The 21,744-nt window shown below is 41.9% G+C and overlaps 1 protein-coding gene across 1 annotated transcript; it reads left to right on the top strand.

Annotated features, from left to right (window-relative positions):
* The first annotated feature begins 914 nt into the window (after positions 1-914).
* On the top strand, positions 915-20,844 carry LOC120801717 (interferon-induced protein 44-like). The gene is given in 10 exon segments (XM_040148905.1): positions 915-971; positions 1,517-1,595; positions 1,904-1,977; positions 1,979-2,066; positions 4,918-5,018; positions 5,176-5,257; positions 5,260-5,330; positions 10,751-10,823; positions 11,014-11,056; positions 20,706-20,844. Coding segments are annotated over 10 exon segments (807 nt in total).
* The last annotated feature ends 900 nt before the right edge of the window (positions 20,845-21,744 follow it).

Below are 21,744 nucleotides of genomic sequence, written 5' to 3'. Positions count from 1 at the left end.
AACACAGTTTGCACAACATGACTAAGATGAAAAAAAGTCTTCATGTTACCTGACATCTGAAGCTCTGTACGGGTTTTCACTTCATACATCAGCTCTTTGTGAGCACCAAAGGTTTCCCCTTCAGTGAGTACGTGGACCATAACTGTGGTGTCCAACAAAGTACGAAGAAGGGATAACGTGAAAGGAGCAGGATGGAATCAGCTGAGATTCACTCACCTGCACGACAGAACTCTTGAGACGTCTTGTGGACACCTGATGAGAAACAGAGAGCAGCGTTTGGGAAACTACGTTCTGTAAATATACTATACACACACACACAAATATTTTTTATGATTTTACACTGGTACACACGATTGATGGACATATCCTCCTCAGGGAGAATGGAATATAGCTTCAACTGCATCAACAAAAATCTGATGACCATCAGTCAGAAGAGATGTTGAGCATTTCTTCAGTGTTGAACGCACCTGCGTCAGACGCTGTAATGAGTTTCCTCAAGCAATCGTAAACTTTTGTGGGTTCTTTGTTATCGAGGCGGGAGGGATAATACTTAAACAAAGTTTCCGAAAGTTTTCCGACACAAGGCAACAGTGAGTTATTACATTACATTTCCTAGCAATGCCATTGTGAACTTGGTACCATGCTAAAACTAGTATTTAGCTCCGAGCTGTGTATAAATGCAGCCTCACAGAGCAGCTAGCATGGCCAAAGAGACCAGTTCAAACTATTATCTTAATCTCTTGAGTCTTATACAACCATATTTTAACAGAGACAAGGAGAGAGAGCTGCAGTCTGTGAAGGATTATCAAACTCACAATGAGGAAGTCAAACATCTCAGAGTTTTGCTCTATTGGCCAGTCGGAGCTGGAAAGTCCAGCTTCATCAATTCTGTCAGCAACATCCAGCGAGGGAAAATGACCAATCCAGCTTTGGCCAGCACAAACACCTCTGACAAAAGTTTCACCAAAAAAGTATGTAAACTCACCTACAACAGTTCCCGTTTCGTGGGCTACCTTTCTTGTTCTGCTAATTCTTCTTCACTTTAACTCCGACTAGATGTGCTTGACACACTTTGAGGATTCTTGGCGCAAGACCCCATCTCCACTTGGTATTAACATACAGGTTGTGTCTGGATCCCTTTGCATCTTTCAGTAACATATACAAAACCAAAATTAAAAAAAAACCCATCACTTTCAACATTATATGTACTTCTATGTACTTTCATATGACATACATGCAATGCGTTCTGCATGCATTAGATGTAGGTAGCTCAAAAACCACACATAGGCACAGATACGATTCTGCTTCTTGCTGCTGTCGTTTTGACCTGCACAGTGATCCCCTTGTTGGTTGAAAGAATTCATCCTGCCTGATGTTTGGCAATCACTCACTGGTAATAACAATGTATTCAGAAGCCTATTGATGATGCATTAAACCCATAAACATGATAGTAAGTTAGCAGCTTTCTTTATCTTGATCTGTACCTTTTCAGTTACAGATCACATCTTAATACCAGGGGACTTCAAATGGAGTCAGCATGGAAGACACAAAACTGGCCATCAAGGGACATGTGAATGATGGTTACAAGGTACAACTGTCACACTGTTACCTTTGTTCACTTTATTCAGTAAAACGGGTCTGTTATGTGATCTGTTTTTCATTGAGCCTTGACCAAAAACATTTTACTCAACACAGTTTCTAGTCAAATCTTAATGCAGGACTTCTACTAGTCATGGAGTATTTTATTTATCTATCTATTTATAGTCACTTAGATTTGCATACTTCACTCAACTCCAGACTATTTTGTTCACCGTAGATATGAACCTTTTTGTTCATAGTACAGACTGTATATGTTAACGTGTCATAATTTATTTGGATGTTTACATTATTTTCCATTTCAACACTGTGTCTTCGTTGTCCAGCGGTGATCCGGGCTACAACCCTTCACCCTCTCCAGATGACAAAGTTCATGTTCTGGGTTTTTGTCTGTTCCGCTAACTCAGCAGAAATTAAGCAATCAGTTTTGATGAAGATGAGGGACATCAGAGAGGAAGCCAGCAACATGGGTAAGAGCAGACATGGGGGGGGGGGGTTCAGAAAAGAGTATTAACCATGGAAGCAGATCTTTTATAATACAGCTGAGTAAAATCCTGGATTTTTTCATTCAGGCATCATGTTCACATGAAAGATCTGTTCCAAGAACCAAGTTTACTCTCGGCCACAAGACTTTCACAGTGTAAAAATGTTTATTAATCTACTGAATTTCTATTCAGTCAGTGAACTGACTGAAGCAAAATTAATTATTATAATTATTAATTATTATGCAAATAATTTGTATGTAAAGACTAAAGCCTAGCTAATACTAGATTTTTTGATGCAAATACTGTGATGGAAATACGGATTTTAAAAAAATGGATAATGATATATTGTCCACTAATCTAATCACATAATAGAGCAGATTGGATAATGATTCCTTAAATTGGGGATAGTGGCCAATTGTTGCAATTTCTGTCAAAAATCAAAACCCTTCATAACTCATTATATTACATTACATTTCCTCATTTGGCTTTTATGCTTTTACCCAAAGCGATTTACAAGTGAGAACAACACTAAAGCTTCAGTACAGTAGGAGACCTTGAAGGAAGTACTAGCACTAGGTCTATTCAAAAGACAAAGCGCAAGCAGATCAGGTAAAGAAGTGTGCATTAAGTGCTAGTTAGGGCTGTTAGGGTGTTAGAGGCTTTAAATGAGGAGGTGCTCTCGGAAGAGATGAGTTTTCAAGAGGTTCTTGAAGTTAGAGGGACGCCCCTGCTCTGATAACATGTGGTAGCTCCTTCCACCACAAACGAGAACCGTCTGGACTGTGACTGCCTTGTGTGCAGGGATGGCAACGCCAGACAACGTTCCTTGGAGGAACGCAGTGGCCGAGAAGGAGCGTAAGCCTGTATGATTGAGTTCAGGTAAATGGGTGCAGACCCATAAGTCACTCCGTAGGCAAGCATTAGTGACTGGGTAGCCAGTGGAGGTCAATGAGCGGCAGAGTGACATGTGTCCCTTTAGGCTGATGGAAACCCAGACGTGCCGCCGCATTCTGGACCATCTGTAAGTGTTTCACTGTGCGTGAAGGGAGGTCATAGATAACCATGACCTGTACCAAGAGTTGGGTGGCATACCGAGTCAGGTAAGGCCTGATTTTTCTTATGATGTGTAGTGCGAAGCAGCACGATGGGGTGACAGAGGCAACATGGTCAGAGAAGGGTAGCTGGTCATCAAACATGACACCCAGGTTTCTCACGACCCTGGTTAGGTTGAGAGATGAAAAGGCGATTTTGATGTTGATATTGTGATGGAGAGATTGATTGGCTGGAATGAATAAGAGTTTCGTTTTACAGAGATTTAGTTGAAGGAGGGGGTCCCTCCTCCGTGTGGCTGCCGAGAGACAGGCTGAGATCCGTGCTGAGACCATGTGGTAACCTGGTGGGAATGATAGGTATAGTTGGGTGTTGCCTTTGTAGCAGTGATATGAGAAGCCATGCGAGTGGATAATTGGACCAAAGGAGGTGGTAGATATTACAAAGAGAAAGGGCCCCAGCACTAAGCCTTGGGGCACCCCTGTGGGGAGGAGATTGGATAAGGACGTACGTCCTTGCCATGACCCATTGAAAGAACGCCCAGAGAGATAGGATTCAAAACGAGACAGCGCTTTGCCTGAGATGCCCATATCGGATAGTACAGCTAGCAGGATGTGGTGGTTCACTGAGTCAAAGGCTGCTGATAAATCCAGTAAGATAAGGACCGAGGACTGAGTTGCAGCTCTGGCTGCCCTTAAGGCTTCTGTCACGGAAAACAGACCTGTTTCAGTGGACTGGCCGCTCTTATAGCAAGGATCAAGGTCGTTCCATTAGAGGAATTCTGAGACCAGTTTGAAAAAAAGCCTTAGATAAGAATTGAAGTAATAAAACCTTTTGATAGTTCTCAACTTGAGCAGGGTCAAGTGAAGGCTTTTTCAGCAGAGGTGTTACCCGAGCCTGTTTTAAAGCGGACAGAAATGTTCCCAAAGCCAGTGAAGCATTTATCAAATGTGTGATATCTGGCACAATGACATGGCTTGCAGGAGGTTGGTGGGAAGGGGGTCCAGTGCACATGTAGGAGGACGGCTACCAGTCAGGAGATTTGACACCTCGCTCTCTGTGAGAGGGGTGAATGAAGGAAGCGAAGCAAAGTTGACCTGCGGAGATATACTATGTTGGAAACCAGAAGCTTAGTGTTATAACTGTTGTTAGCTGAATGGCCACAATCGATGGCGGGAAGAGATATGATATCATTTAAATGTGTGGATAACAATACATATTTTCAGACAGGCTCTCTTTGAAAACATTCTCAGTATTTCACTTGTTTGTTCACATTAAAAGTGACAGAAATAGTTATATAAAGAGAAAAGTTCAGACCCTGGCTCCTTTCTCATCTATGCACAGCTGACCACAAGTAGGTGTGAGTGTTAAAATTCTGAATTTCTTGTGACTTATCAGCCAACATATACACTGATACCAAAATAACTCAAGGACAGCAGAGATTGAGGAGTGATGAGAGCTTCCCTTCCAAGGGTACATACAGATAGGTGTGAGGGTTGAAGTGGTGGATGTTTATTCCAGTAAGTTAACACTGTATAAGCCAAATATACAGCTTACAAATTACAAAATTTTACAACTGTGCTGCCTGAAAATGGCCAGCAACTGTCACTTACACTTCTATATGTGGCAGTGGCTTTTGCCTTTTTTCGACACTATTTTTATGTATAGTGCTGGTGCAGCCTGCGTATCTTAAGGTGTGTGATTTACAGGCTTGAGGCAAGCCTCTTTGCCTCTTTTGTGCAACACGGCCCATGTGTTGAGTGAAAGTGAAACTCTGTATCTGCAGGCATTCCCCAACTGGCAGTTGTTACCAAAATTGATGAGGCCTGTGGTGAAACTGAAAAGGATGTGACGAATGTCTACAAGAGCAAATACATAAAGAGAAAGGTGAGTTTCTGTTTGTCATCTCACGTTTGATACATAAATGTGAAATAAGTTCAGCTGGGAAATAATTTAGCTTTACAAACTTTTTTTGAATATGAGCTCAAAAGCCTGTGGATCTCAGCATTGACCTGAACTGAACTATTGTTTCTTTAAAACTTAGATGAGAGATCTCAGCTTATCACTGGGTATTCCACTGAACTGCATCTTTCCTGTGAAGAACTACAGTGAAGAATCTCCACTGACAAGGATATTGACTCACTGATCCTGAGCGCTCTGAAGCTGATAATTGACTTTGGAGATGAATTCATAAACAAAGTGGAGACCTGCATTCTTCTGACATATATATGCCCGAGGAAGTTACTTGTGTTTGAAGTAACATTTGAAACTCATTTAAAAGTAGGGATCTATCTGTCCTTATTGTGCTTTGTTGCTCCTGATCTTGATCAGACTCTTTTAATACTGAGTATCTGCCAACCAAATCCTATCCAATACTTGTTTTTGTTCATTTTTCATTTATATTACAGCTCCACAGCATGTTGAAGCCACAGTAACATTTAATTCAACACATTTTCACATTGGTAGCAGCAGAATAGCTTTGCTTAACAAAAATACGGCATTAGTACATAATAAAGTGGCAATGAAATTTGAAAGAAACTGTAGGAAATGTATCACTGTTGAGTGTTTATAAATAAATACATTAAAAAATCAAAGGGAATTTGTATGGTTTTCCTTTCCTTTCTTAATTTCCAGTGATAGCCAAAGAAAACCACACCATCATCTGCAAACGGCTCCCTCACGGCGCAGGTGGTGATGTAACAGGTGCTGGATTACAATTTTAAATATAAATATCTTGTTTTTAGAACCGCAGCTTCATATCATAATGTGTTTAGTGTTTCCACCCACTATGAAAAGTCTTACTTTGGTCATGGTTTACCCAGAAGTGCTGAATGCTTTAGAGAAAAAAAGGTGTGTTACGCAGGTCAGTTTTATTTTTACAGTAAAAGCATGTTAATATTATGTTCATTATCAAATAATTTGCAAAATCATTTCCTGAATTTGAATTTTGCCTGGTGAAGTTCTGAGTGCTGGACAGAGCGTGGGATTCTTTGGTTTTCTTTTCAGGTCAAGAGATTTGATCCTGCGCACTGTTCACTGAGACGTTATGGTGTGCAAGAAGTTTTGTGATATTATGAGATGAATGTATTTATACCTTTCAAGATTGTCAAAATTGTCAAAAGGCAGCTCTTAAATATGAAGAGCTACCTTTAACTGCTTATTGGGTCATTTCAACGGCCACTCGAGGGGCTATCTTACTAAGGCATGTTACTGTATTTCCATAGGAAGTGGTGTAACATCACACATTCAGGAAATAAGCTCAGGACCTCCATGAAACTGTTAATCAGTCTTCAGCTGCTATCAGGCACTCTGCATCCACTTGTGATTTTGTAAACAACCAGTGGAATTTCTAGCTGGGAAAAAATGGTGGAGCAACAGCTACTTCGGAAAGAAAATTACAGCTCGACATAAGGCATACTTCACACTTTCCACCCAGTTTAAACCAGGTAAGAGTCTGACTGAGCACATACGTGTTCTCAGTTCATGGCATGACTCTGAGAAGAGGGTGTGTGATTTTTAATGCAAAGGGCCAAACAGGAACATGGACTGAGCCTAGAACCTGTTCTCTTGTGAGCCTGCGAAGGCCCTTTTGAGATATGCCGTGTGTGATGCTGCACTATACAAATAGAAGTGACTTGCACAACAGCTCCTTTTCCCAAGTATATTGTATATAAGACAATAAGAACAGAAAATTGGGTTAATTCTCAGTGATGATTTAAGATAATGTGACAAAGTAAAAACACCTGACATGCTAGTAGTGTTAATACAGAATGAAACACAGATGGAGTCCCCAGACCAGGTCTGTACTAAGCTGCACAACAGCTCCTTTTTTGCCAAAGAAAGTCCAGTTGCATGTGACTTAGCACGTCCAAATATACCATAAATATCTTCATTGGCAATAGTAGAAACACTGCTATGATGTGCAGCAGCAGTTTTCCTATCTACAAACTGGACATTTGTATGTTAAATTTCAATCCAGCCCCTGTTACATCAAAACCTGCGAGAGGGGGAGCTGTTTGCAGATGATGGTGCAGTTTTCTTTGGCGTGGAAGTTCAGAAAGGAAGGGAAAGGAAAACCATACAAATTGTGTTTCATTTAAATATTTATTCACATTTGATGCGTCAACCACGATGAATCATCAGAAATGTGTGTCAATATAACTGAACAAAGACGTTCTTTGGGATTACGCTATGATTGCAATGTATCTCAGTGCTATGCTCTGCAGCTTTACAGTTTGTTATGATCAATCATCAGTCTCACTATGCTCATGGTCAGTGTGTCAGCATCATCACAGAGATTTCTTAAGTGTAGTTCTTCAGAGGAAAGATGTAATACACCGGAATAATAATAATAAGTGTAATGAAATTAAATCATTCTTTGTTGTGCCAGAACTAAGCTATGATGGCTACATCTCTTATTAGTAAACTGGTTTACGTTTTGTCGCCTGTTGATGTGAGTGTAAGTGGTTGCCTCTGTAACAGTGACATCGTGAGACATCACTCTGATATTCACCCCGGGATAACCTGTGATAGGGTCACCACGGATGGACATCAGTCTTCTCCAAAGTCAGTCCCCTTCTCCAGATCGATGATGTCATTGAGCGTAAAAGTTCCCTCTGCCCTGTTTCTGGATTTTATGGCTTTACATACTGATAATAAAGAAAGGAGCATTTTGATGACAATGCTGCCATCTAGTGACTGGAGGCCTGGCACAGTTTGCAGTTTGCATGATTGAAACTAGTTAGGTTATTATGATGTAATCATACTTGCTTTCCCAAGTGGCTTTTTGTCAAAAATTTCATACCAGTTTAACACAAGTAAGCGGAAATGAAAGGGAAGGAGAGTGGGAGAAGAGTTTTGTGAGAAACTGCTGAGTTCATTTTCAACTGGTCCGATTTGTCGCCAGAAAAAATAGAGTTTGTTTAGTTTTTGGATTTGATGGAGTTTGTTATTCAAAAGTTTTGGTACTCTTTTGGAAGAACTTTTGTCAGAGGCCCTTGTGCTGGCCAAAGCTGGATTGGTCATTTTCCCTCGCACGACGTTGCTGACAGAATTGATGCACCTGGACTTTCCAGCTCCGACTGGCCCATAGAGCAAAACTCTGAGATGTCTGACTTCGTCATTGTGGGTTTGATTATCCTTCACAGACTGCAGCTCTCTCTCGTTGTCTCTGTTAAAGCATTGACCTTGCTGTCGGATTGAAAAACAAACTTAAACACCGCTTTGAAATGTTTTTTCTGTTAACGTCACTGTCAGGATGTCACCGAGAGACAAGAAGTGATCTCACACAGTTCAGTGTATGTGTGAGGAGCAGAGGCACACAACAAGGCTGCTCTGTCACCCTATGGAAATGGAAATTTACTCACCCCAAGCTACTTTTCTCCATGGATTTCTAAAAGCTGACAAGACGATTGCATCAAATGGCAGTCAGGGACAACATCGACAACATCATTCAAGCTTGTCAGTCTGCGAATAATATGCAAAAATGAATGTTGTAAGGATGTTTTAAAGTTGTTTTCATAACTTACTGCGAGAAGGTGGTGGGGCCGGAGGTCCTAGAAAGTAACGCAGATACTTGGATAAGTATTTGAAGAAACATTTTTTTGCTTAAAGGCAATGATTAACATAAATTAAAGGTTAAATTCCTTGTAAAAAAAAAATAAAAAGATAAAAAATCATGGCATAGTTAAGCTGAATTGTAGGCTTATGTTTACTATTTTCTCTTATCAAAAATGGTAAATCACAATAGCATAATATTTGAACACTGGTCTGAAGTTGACTGCAAATCTTATTGGGAGCAAGTGTGGACTCATGGAAAGTCCCATGTCCCTTGTCCCATGGGAAGGTAGGACACATGGAGAACAGGTGTGATGCCTTTGGTTTATGTTAGATTCCACAAAAACGGAGAAAAACAAAGACTTAGTGAGGAAATGCTTTGCCACCGTGTTGAACTGACTACGACGCTTACATTTAAATATGCACTCGCTGAAAATTGTGGCACCACCTTCAATTGAAGTAAAGTAGACAAACCGAATGACTCAGTCTTATAATAAGAAGTAGAAAACGCTCAACGCAAGGATCTCTGTTGTTGCTTTGAAGGAATACACAAGACCACAACTTGGTAATAAATGAGGACTTATTTCCAGCTAAATGTCTGTAAGCAACTGACTAAATGAAGCATTAAAAATAAACACATGACAAAGAGGTCGGCATCAAACAGATGGAGAAAGATGATCTTTGATGAAAAGTGTCCTGAGATAACGTCTGTTATGATTTGGTGCAATATAACTAACACTGACTCAGATCATTATAATTATTAGTAGTAGTATTCAACTCAATTCAATTCAATTCAATTCAATTCAATTCAATTCAATTCAGTTCAGTTCAGTTCAGTTCAGTTCAGTTCAGTTCAGTTCAGTTCAGTTCAGTTCAGTTCAGTTCAGTTCAGTTCAGTTCAATTCAATTCAATTCAATTCAATTCAATTTAGTTTTACTTATATAGCAACCAAATCAAAACAGAGGTTCTCTCAGGACACTTGTCATGTGGAGCAGGTCTAGACCGGACTCTTTATAGTTTATTTACAGAGACCTACCATTCCCACATGAGCAAGAACTGGGAGACAGCGGCGAGGAAAACTCCCTTTAACAGGTAGAAACCTTGAACAGAAACCGGCTCATGGTCGGGGCAAAGAGAGAGAGAGCGAGAGGAGAGAGACGAGGAAGCACAAATCTACGGGAGAGAGAAGAAGTCAAGTTAGTAACGAGCATTGATGGGATATGAATGAGTACAGATGGAGAGGAAGAGGAGGAGAGAGGAGCTCGGTGCATCATGGGAAGTCCCCCTGCAGTCTAGGCCTGTAGCAGCATGACTAGGGAATGGTTCAAGACAACTGAGAACAGTTTTGTAATGAGGACTGGGGGTTTCCTACTAAACCAGCATAGGCTCAAATCAGGGTCTGTCAGAATGTGAGCTTGGGAAATGACTGAATAAAGGAACGATGAATAATTTCAAAGTCTCTGGTTGTATATTAGCGTCTGTTAACCCTTTACAAAAAAAAAAAAACTGATGCGAAACCGATGTCTGTGGATGTGCTGAAACGATATGTAGAAGTAAGCGACCACAGCCATGTTAGCAGCTCTGTGAGGCTGGACTTAGACGCAGATGGCGCTCTGAGCCGTCGCTTGTCAGTTGAAAGGCCTTCAATGACAATGGTGACCTGCTGACGTTAAGAGGGCAAAATGTTTACCATGTTTACCTCACAGAGCTGCTAAGTACAGGCACTGGACAAATAGACATTTGGACCTAATGGTGGCGCTAGAGGAGAAGTCAGAGGATCACCAAAGTCAGTAGGATTCATTGCCGGACGATCGTGAATCTCCGCACGAAATTTTGTGCCAATTGATCCCGTAAATATTGGCGATATTTCACACGGTAAGTGAGAACTTTGACCTGCTGGTGATGCTAGAGGAAAGGTCAGGGGACCTCAGAAGTCTGTACAGTTCATCCTCTGGCCGCCATGGTTATCCGTACTCAGGTTCATCCAAATCCATCACACAGTCATCAGGTTATATGGCTTTCTAGACTCCTCTCCCCGCTCTCTTACATGTTCTACATGCAGGGAGACGGATCCCCCTGCGGTCAGGGTGCGTGGATCCTTTTCAAGGTTTACAGCGCAGGACACTCCTGCGCTGGTACAGCTTTACTTCAGACCCCTGAGGAAAGGCAGGACTGGTTTCCTAAAAGACAATATTTACTTTAGAATTATGACTAATTCAACTCAGCTGAAGTCACGAGAAGCAGTGCCAGAGCACCGATCGCGTGCAGTTTGTACCGATGGCCTCAGGGTGTCAGTGTAACCATTGTGTAAAACTGCTGCCTCAGACCAGAGAACAGATCAGGAGGGTGTTGCTTTAGGTGTGGACATGTAGGTATTCTGACCAAATTGTCTGATTGCCTTACAATGACGTGGGTCCTTGTCTCACCCTTTTAAAGGTGCAGATCAGAAGCTTTGTCCCCCTTTTAAAACTTATATTCAAAACATTCAATTTCACACAGCGGAGACACAAGAACGATCAGTGCAATCTGCTCATTCAGTAACGGTTTTCAAATCGATCAAAACGGGTTTTCCTTTTTCCTTTTTCCTTTTTTCATTTTTTCGAGGCATCGGAAAAGAAAAATGACTCTTGGTTGGTGTATTTTGTGTTTAGAAATAGAAAAGTTAAAATGAAATCGAAAGTGTTATTTGAGTTTTACTTTTTCCAGTAAAAAAAAAGACCTTTTTGATTGGATAGTCAAAGACACCAGAGATAAACTTAAAATTAGGTTTTTGATTTAAACAATGAAAGTACAATAACTCAGAAACTAAAAAACAGCCGTAGTTTTTGCAGATTCAATTCAATTCAATTTTATTTATACGGCGTTACACCACATCCTGTGACCACCGTGAAGACCGACTGCAGGGGGCGCTGATGCATGGTAATGTAATTAGGTCTTAAAAACAGGCGAGAGAAAGGTGCAGTGCCCGACAATACTAAAATACTGCATGCCTGGTCACGGTTTCTGATAAGGTGTGTCAGAAACTGTGACCTCCGTTCTGCTGAGCCTCAGGTGACCTGTAGAAAAACAAGAACGAATGTAAAAACAACCTGTCAGGGGTGAGTGGGACCGATTCGGGATGAAGGTCATCTCCCTCTGTCACCTTACTGTGCCTGGACGCATCGAAATATCTTCAGATACTTTTCCTTCCCCCGTTTAAAGGCTGAACAACGTTAACAGTAACAACCACCTAAAGTGACATCCAAGCAACAGCGCCCCCTCTGGTTTCAGCTGAATAGGGGCCGTTTACCTGCTCTGTTTTCTTGCAGTTTTCTTTTCTGATGTAGAAAAAGAGAGAAAATAAAATGACTCGTTTTGCATTTTAGTCATATTTTGTTTTTTTAAATTGAAAATCCAATTTTCATTGTTTAAACTTTATGCTCTGACACACTACAGTGCAGATTTGGCCAATTTGTAATTTCATGAATAGTTTAAGGCGAAACAACAACACTCGTGTTCAACTTTGATTTGACATGCGCTCCTGCAGCGTCACTTCACACGCGTGTGCTTTATATATGTGCGGTCGGCAAGTCAGAAATCCACAAAACAGAAAACCAGGAATGAGCCTGGTTGTTCGGTTTTCTTGTTTATGGCTCACTTTGTGAGGAAAAAAGGAAAACACACACCTGTGAAAAAATGAAAAGACAAAATTCAGACCTGTTTTGTGGTTTTCCATTTTAAAGCAAATAATTGAATGAACAGGTGTTTCACCAGACCAAGAACCTACGGCCGAAGCCTCAGCTCTAGAATTTCAGGATATGGGAGCTCCAGGGTCCCTGTACTGGAATGATAGCAAAGGAAAGGTTCACCCACACGTAAAAATCAATCAGTCACCTTACATTTTGGTTCCCTAACTGTTAATCAGGTCGTAGCTTGCTCTTCTCACCTGTTCTCATTTCTATTTGATCCCAGCAAGACGTAAAAATCAAATAATCCAGTTATATTTTGGTTTGTGAGCATCAGCAGAAGAAGGAGAATTTAGGTTGTCTTTTCTTTCTGCGTTTGGTTGGAAAAAACGAGTTGTTCGCTGGTTTGTCCTGCTTTCGTTCTAAAGGTGAAGTCAAACGCTTAAATGCACACGGACCCACCAGGCTACAGGTCCCTAAGTTCCCACAGTGGAGAAATGTCATGTGTGTGTCCCGTGGGACAGATCTGTTGGAGAAACACCGGACTCCATCTTGACGTGGGCCGCTGCTTTCTGCCGCTTCGAACACTGACCAGGCGCAGGTTGCTAAGCAACCGTTGTGCAGCATTGTGTCAGTCTGTTGTCTTTGCTCGACGACAAGATGCTGCATCGCTGCTCACGAACGTGACCTCACCACTGAGCTACTCAACGGGCCAGACCTTTTCATTTCTGCGTGAGTGAGGGACAGGACCTTCCAGTCAATCAGAGTGTGTTAGTGTGAGCAGGTTTATGGTCAATGTGTCATTAATAACATGTTGGACGCTGTTTTGGCAGGTAATACGGCAACACTGTAGATTACAGCCTGAAAATGTCAGTGTAATCATTGAATTCATACGCTGTATTAAGAAAATACTTATCGGTTACATGTAATTAACAACGGTGTGTTTGAGACAGACTGAGAAATAACTTACTAATCCTAATTACCTTTTTAATAATTACCGGGTACAGTAAGATCATTGCTGGGTAACAAGGTAGGACAAATGTGGGTAAACAAGGTGCTAGTATGAAATAAGTTGTGGTATCTTTTCCATGACAATTATGACAAATTTACAAAAAACTTTGGGCAATTACAAGGTAAAAGGTGGATAAACATGGAGTATTGATTGTTAATATGGATTTTAAAATGGTTTTGATATATACATTTTGTACATCATTGTTGTTGCTGAGGAACAAAACAAAGACGGGCGCACCTTTCAATCTAGCTTTATTTGTATAGCACCTTTCGTGCAGGTTCATGCAATTCAAAGCCCTTTACAGACGACTGATGACAAAACAGGACAAATGTGATCAGCAGAACCTGCTTGAAAACAATGTGAGACAATCTAAGTCCAGTCCAAGATCCATCCGAAAATGAAAACTAATACTAGAGAAAAGCCTAGATGAACTTTTATGTCTGTTATATCATCAGACCATGAACAGTAAGAGATCCAAACACAGATTCTTTACTCGCACACAAACAAAACAGCAGCGATATTCTGCGATGTGTAAAGATCAGAGTGCTGAGCTCATCATAAATTCAGCAGATGTTCTGTCTCACTGTTTTTGAAAATCGTGCATCAGAAATTAGAGCCGAGTTAATGGCCGTTACTTTGTGGTCTGGAGGATGATGGCTGTCAAATAAAGTGGTCCCTTGTTCAATCGCTGTAGTTACAGCAAATTTATGACAATAATAAGATAGATACTTTTTACTAAGTGAAAGGGCCACACGCAGTTTTACCTCTTTTGATGACAAAGACAGACTTTGTGCCAGTCTGATGCCAGAATGCCCAGTAAGGATTTTTGTTTTTTGATACCCTGTAAACTAAAGTGTAAATAAATACGACGTGCTGTCGATGTGCTGTGTGCTACCTGCTCAGGTGTACTGTGACGCAGTTTGCAATCACATGTGTGTCGTATCGGAGGTAAATGACACCGGCCCCCTTCCTTTCCGACATTAACAAGCGTCCTGGGTGCTCCGATCACAGCTGGACAGCTCCATGTAAAGGTGTGAATGTACCCGAGACGCATCGACCACTCAGACCAAATCCTGCAGAGTGAACGCGAATGTGTCCGGGGCCACAATGAAGGACCATCTACTCAACTGACCTCCTCTGCGGTTGAATTCGTAAACAAATAGAAGTTGTACAGATCTCATAAGCTGGTTTTGTCCACGACGTATGAAAATGTCAAAAAGCCCACAGAGATAAATAATGACTGTATCAAACATCTTGGGTGACCCCCCCTCTTGTCTGGAACACGCCAGGGTATAGACCCAGTCTGTATTGGTTTGATTTCTTCTTCTTCATTTAATTGCCAGCAGACAAGGCACAGGAAGTGCATTGCTGCCTCCCGCTGGTTAAAAACAACAACGGGTTTGGTCTTTGCAAACGGACGCGGATGTGGAGCGGGGAGGTGAGATCGCTCAAGACGCACGTTAATGCCAGGTCTGAGCAGGGCCCCCGACCGGACCGTGGACCATAAGGACGACCTCCGCTGCCAGGAGACCCCGGTCTTGTGAGGAGGGGGTTTACCTGCACTGCATCAGCATCACCGTGCTCGTACAATGCCTCAGAAAAAGCACATTCGTTTCCCACATATTAGGATCAAAATATGAAAAACCAAGCTGCATTGATTGCAGGTTTATTTATTTAATAATTCATTGCTTTGTTTAAAATGAGTGATGGCGGCGTTGTGGTTGAGTGACATTGTTACCGTAGATTCCCATACACCCGGTGACGTTACAGAAATAGATCATTTCTCAACCTGTAATGTCACATAAGGCGAGTTGGTCTGTGGAAGAGAAGAATGGTTCTGTTTTTAATGAAGACGTACCCACAGCCCTTAAGGCAGTGTAAAACCACGGGAATGGATATCTGAGTCAAATTATCTGGCCTACTCGTGTTTTTACTCACAGCCTTATGCAAATGGCTTATTGGTGAATATGACAAAGTGAGATTTAAAGCAGCTAGAATCAATATTTCTATAATAACAAGGTATGAAATTATACCAGGAACAATAATGGAGCGCTTACTGAAGAAAAAGTACTTTATTACTTCCCACCTCTGGTTCTATCACAGTACATGCTTCGCTTAAAGTCCCAGCAGGATTATCTCTCGGTGTGATGACATACTTTGGATGCACCACTTGACGCCGTCATTAACAGTCACACACGCCTGTCAACCACAGCGGCATCACAATGGCCTACATACGGTTTCACATAAGAGATTTCTCACAGTAAATGCCGCCAGGTGTAATGACAAGCAGGCGTCAGTGACGGGACGTGACATCGGCGGGGGATATGAAGAAATGTCTTAACACCGCCGTCAACAAAGAGAACACAAAGAGCCAAAGCTAATTACAGCTGCTGTCAACAGGCTTCATTAGAGATGCAGCACAGCTAATGGAAGGCTGCTCCCTCTGCCTCCTCACAGAGGAGCACATTATTTATAGACCGGCAACTCACAGACACACACACACACACACACACACACACACGCACACGCACACACACGCACACACACACACACACACACACACACACACACACACACACACACACACACACACTCACTCACTCTTCCACATCAGGATGTAGAGCAAATGATAGATTTTTTTGGCCAGGAGGCAGGTTGGTTATTGAGCTGATTTTTTTTCTTCTTTGAAAATGGGATGATAACAAATGTATATATACATATATATATATATATATATATATATGTATGTGTATATCTATATATATACATACACACAGATATACATATATATACATATATACAAAAAAAAATCTCCCCAGGGTTGTCTTCCTCAAGCTCGGGTCCTGGGAGTTTGAGGGTCCTGCGCAGTATCTTAGCTGTTCCTAGGACTGCGCTCTTCTGGACAGAGGCCTCAGATGTTGTACCCGGAATATACTGGAGCCATTCTCCCAGTTTGTGGGTCACAGCCCCCAGTTCTCCAATTACCACTGGCACCACTGTTGCCTTTACTCCCCACATCTTTTCTAGCTCCTCTTTCAGCCCTCGTTACTTTTCGATCTTCTCGTGTTCCTTCTTCTTGATGTTGCTGTCGCTTGGGATCGCTACGTCCATCACTACTGCCTTCTTCTGTTGTTTGTCGATCAACACGATGCCCGGTTGGTTAGCCATCACCAGTTTGTCACTCTGGATCTGGAAGTCCCACAGGATCTTGGCTTGGTCATTCTCAACCACCTTAAGAGGCGTCTTCCACTGTGACCTTGGGACCTCCAACCCATACTCAGTGCAGATGATCACATTTGTCCTGTTTCATCATTAGTACTCTGTAAAGGGCTTTGAATTGCATGAACCTGCACGAAAGGTGCTATACAAATAAAGCTAGATTGAAAGGTGCGCCCGTCTTTGTTTTGTTCCTCAGCAACAACAATGATGTACAAAATGTATATATCAAAACCATTTTAAAATCCATATTAACAATCAATACTCCATGTTTATCCACCTTTTACCTTGTAATTGCCCAAAGTTTTTTGTAAATTTGTCATAATTGTCATGGAAAAGATACCACAACTTATTTCATACTAGCACCTTGTTTACCCACATTTGTCCTACCCGGTAATTATTAAAAAGGTAATTAGGATTAGTAAGTTATTTCTCAGTCTGTCTCAAACACACCGTTGTTAATTACATGTAACCGATAAGTATTTTCTTAATACAGCGTATGAATTCAATGATTACACTGACATTTTCAGGCTGTAATCTAAAGTGTTGCCGTATTACCTTTCAAAACAGCGTCCAATATGTTATTATAAGGGATAATACCCAGAAAGTTGTATGTTCCATGATTGTAATGGATGAAGTGGGTGGTTCTGAGCCAGTTTATTGATCAGCTTATGTGATGTTCCTTTTTTTTTGTACCGTTTATTTTCATCCCGCGTGTGACCAGTTTCGCAGGAAAACGTTTTGTTTGTCTGACCTCAGTAAATTATGTGTCCTGTCTGTCTGTTTATCCAGCAGAGAGAGGACGTGGGGCTGGAAGCTTTTCACTTTTTGTATTTGATGTTGCTTCAAACACACGAACAACAGAAGTTCAGAGACAGAGAAAAGTACGGGGGAGATAACTTGAAGAGGAGGGACTGTGGGAGAGAGATAGTGGACAGAAACACCGACTGGAAGATCAACAATGCTGAGTTCACAAGACAGATTGTTTTAAAAGTTGGGTTTACCAACAGGCTAATAATTCTATATTATATTATTGATAAAATGTATTTCATATATGACATTGTTGAGTGAAAAGGTGTCTTTTAATTCATATTTATACATTTTTCAGAGAAACAGCCGGAAAAAGCCAATGTCCACTACCTGCTCAGCAGCAACCAGCAGACGGACACAGGCAGAGACCAGCTGGTGAACGTAGTGGAGCCTTTAGCAGCTAAAGCGCCTGATGTTTCCCTAAGGAGCTGGTGGAGACCAAAACTGGAGCTAAAAGAGAGGGAATACTGGACGTAGGTTCATCAGGTGACACAGACACAAGATCCAGATGGAGGATCATGTTGCTCTCTAACTGCTGGAGGTGGAAATAAACAACTGTTTGATAAAGGTTATTCAGTCAACATTTCAACGTAAAACCTGATGATATGTTAATGTTGGGTTCAGTGCTTGTTTCTACTAAAAAAAATAGACAAAAACTCGGTCCCTGCAGATTTAAAGTATTAGTCAGTAACCTCCCCCATTGTACCGATAAGTTAGCATCAGTGCTCTTGCAGTTTTTCGCCACAGGAACATCAAGAGGATGTACTGCGAGTTAAGTCTGTGGCTAACTTTGTGCCAAAAATCGTCTTTTTCCGTCCCATATCCGTGATGGATGTGTTTACACCAGGTCCCATGATGTGTGTTCCAAACCATGTACAGCAGGCTGGGTGAACCGATCAGGACCAGATGTTTTTACTTGTATTTACTGCAGGCGCTATAGCAAATGGAAGTTAAAAAACAAAACCAGAAATGGAACAAAGGAAAAAATGGACAGGCTGCATAAGGTCAATATTGGTTAGGCGGGTTTCAGCCTTGATGATAATGCACAGAGCTCCTAGATGGGTGGGACTAAAGAAAACGAGAGACTGACAGAACGAGGGAAAAAGAGTCAAAACGGAGAGAAGCAAAACGCTGGTTTTGAGTTTGTTAATTGAGCTGAAAGCCAGAAGTTCTGTAAGACTTTCTAACCCTGTAAAAGGGGAACGTGAGCCTCGTTGGGAGCTGTTCTCTGATGGTAATCTAATTTAATTGGCGAGAACGTTGTTACTACGCCGCGGACTGTTGCTATGTAGCCGTCGTCCTCACCGGCCGGGATGAGAAGAAACTGAGTGTGTGTGGGAAACACAGTCATTTTGTTGTGACTGTAGACAGCCTGAATCTTAAACCTAACAATAACTCACCTCCCATTCAACGTTGTTGTCAGCTGGTGTTATGACGTGTGCCACAAGGTACCGTAACGTGAGAGTTGAGTGGGAGGGCTGGAGACTTTAAAACAACAACACTGCATACAAAGTTGAACATAAAAATGTTGAAATGATATAGATATCATTATAACGCCTCCTTCCTGTCCAGAACAGTGTGAGGCTTCTGTATAAACCAGCAGCCAAACAAAAGCACCCAGTGTGAGCTGGTGAGTGTGGAGAATGAAGCTCCTGCCAGCTGTTGAGTACAAATAGTGACATGAAGACTGAGGGGCCCACAGAGGGAGGACAGCCTGCTGTTGACACGGTAAACCTAACAGAGGCATAAATACTGCAGCCAGCCTGACTGTGTGTGTTCCCTGCTCAGGAGTGGTGTATAAATAGTAAAGTGCTGCCCCAAATTGTGAAATTGGTTTCCCTCTTCTGTCGGGCCTCGAGGAAACAGAAGTAGTTGAGGGAAATCTTCCAGCCTGCTGCTTAAACTATGGACAAACAGCAGCACCGGGGATGCTGCAGTCAGCTCTCGGACGAGTCGTTCCTGTCTGTAATTTAATAATGCAAACTAATATGACACTTTCCATTCATTACTGCTGACAGCAGCCCGCAAAACACAGCGCTATAAAATGAATATGTTAATGAGCAAATAGTGTTTGGAGCTGATGGTGTTTTAATCAATGTCACAAGGTTAAACTGAAGAAACGAGGAAATTCACTGCGTTAATGTTTAGAAATTGATATGCCAATGCCATAAAAATTAATGGCAGGAGTAATTACAAAGACAGTCTCCTAATAAAACAATGTCATTTCAGATGAATAAGATCATTATCAGGAATTGTAAACAGGAAAAGTACAGAAAGAGCCTGATCAAAGAAATAAACGGTGACACACGTTAAGCGCCGCATATGTGCTGAAGTCATTGTTTATGATGATTCTACTCAGTCATCAGCTGCGTAGATATTGATCATGTTAGATTATGTACCCACACAGATGCGGACACATATCAATGAACCTGTGAAGTGGGACCAAAGCAATGCAGAAAGCTGGACTGAGCACCACAACACCAGTCTGGAAAAATGTGGAGCACGTGGCCGCCTCACAGTGTCTGCAGTACAGGTCTGGAGTACAGGTCTGGTGCTGTAGGACCTGATGCGCGAAAACAATAGAAAGGTCTGGTTGTGCATTCAGGTCATTTTGTTTGTCAGGTAGGATGTGTCTTTAAACAGACTTCTGTAATGTGTATTCTAAACCTTACCTGAAGTTAGTGTGAGGCCTCAGCAGTCTGAGATGATTAAATCAGATGGGTGTAGGTATAAGTTACAGCTTTTGCTCCCCACAACAGTGTTTCCTCGTGGAGCTGCGGTGGCAACAACAAGAGTTCTCTACTAAAAAGACTGAAACTTTGAAAGATGTCCACTTGATTTGTCAAAGTCAGAAAGCTGAAGTCTCATATTTTGCTTCTGCTGAACTTTAAAAGCCACTGTTATACACCAGGAGGACTGTAGATTTTGTTCCCCACTACTTATAGTGCATTAGAGGTGCATAAGGAAGAGATCCTCTTGATGGTCAGTACAAACAAGAAGAATGATTACAGAAAGAGGAACCTGTGTCGGTTTGGACACCGGATTATTGCTTCAAGACAGAGAACCTATCCTTTAACACGTTGGTTTGGTCATTGCATCTATGCTGACGACACCATAGAACAGCTCACCAGCCACAAGAGAACGAAGGCAGAGAGACTGGGTGACTACACCGCAGACCTCCGCTAACCCACCTTTGTAACCACCAGCCGAGGAGAGCTAGCAACAACATCCAACATCCAAGACCCCGCATCATTGGGCTGGACATGCCAAGATTCTGTGCATTAGTTCTGCGGTTGTGGCTCTGCACCCCTCAGGTTTAGAAGGTGTGTGCCATACCTCTACGTCATCACCACCATCCAGAAGGTTCTTCAAGCAGCTGCAAACCAGAGGGTCCTCCACGTCATCATCAGCACACTCACCCCTACCTGCTCAGAGCAAGGAAGCCATGGATGACCTGACCAAAGGAGCTGTGAGGTTAACGAGCTGAACCGAGACGCCCGCTGAAAGAGCTTCTGGAGCCGACATCTTCGCTGTCAACGACCAGGACTGTACACACACCAACCTGGCACCTGAGCTAAAAAATAAAGGATTATTTTCATTTTCACTTAATCTCTTGATTATTTTCTTGATGAATTAACCGATTGTTTTGTCAATAAAATGTCAAAACAAGGGCGAAAAATGCCCCTCATAATTTCCCAGAGCCAAGGTGACGTGTCTGCCCAACAATGCAAAACTCAGAAAGATTCAGCCGTTTACTCTCAGGAAAAACTACGAAACCATAAAATATACACATTTGAGAATGACTCAGAACGATTTATCACTTATCAGAATTGGTGACGATTAATTTTCTGTCAATCCGTTAACTGAGAAAATCCTGGCAGATCTACCTGGTAACTGCACGATGTCAACCCATCCCCTAAAAACTGCACGGGGTAGGTGTCAGTGTTCTGTTTAAGCCATGGCCACGTTGGTATCACTGGGCAGGAGGAGGTAAAACTGGTTACGTAGTCTGAAGCAGAAATTCAGTTGCTATGGTTACCTGCAGTTTAATGTACCTGCACTGATTTAGTGAACAGTGTTCAAACTGTTGACCAGAACTACACTCAGTTGGCAGTTTATTTGGAAAACCCAGCTAAAACTGATGCGGTCAATTCCAACAGTCCTGCAGTGAAGTATAATATTTATCCTACCCACACTGATATGAATGGGCTCAGTATAACACAGCACAGTTCAACAGCAGCACAAACTACAGCCTGTAAAATGACCAAACAGGTGAATCAACACCAGGTCAAAACTGTTCAGCACAAACTCAACATTGTAATCTTCATAACTGAGGATTTTTTACAGGACTGC

This window comes from Xiphias gladius, chromosome 16, assembly GCF_016859285.1.
Source record: "Xiphias gladius isolate SHS-SW01 ecotype Sanya breed wild chromosome 16, ASM1685928v1, whole genome shotgun sequence".
NCBI lineage: Eukaryota > Metazoa > Chordata > Actinopteri > Istiophoriformes > Xiphiidae > Xiphias > Xiphias gladius.
Note: the sequence above shows the minus strand (reverse complement) of the source record. Positions and strands in the feature narration are given on the sequence as shown.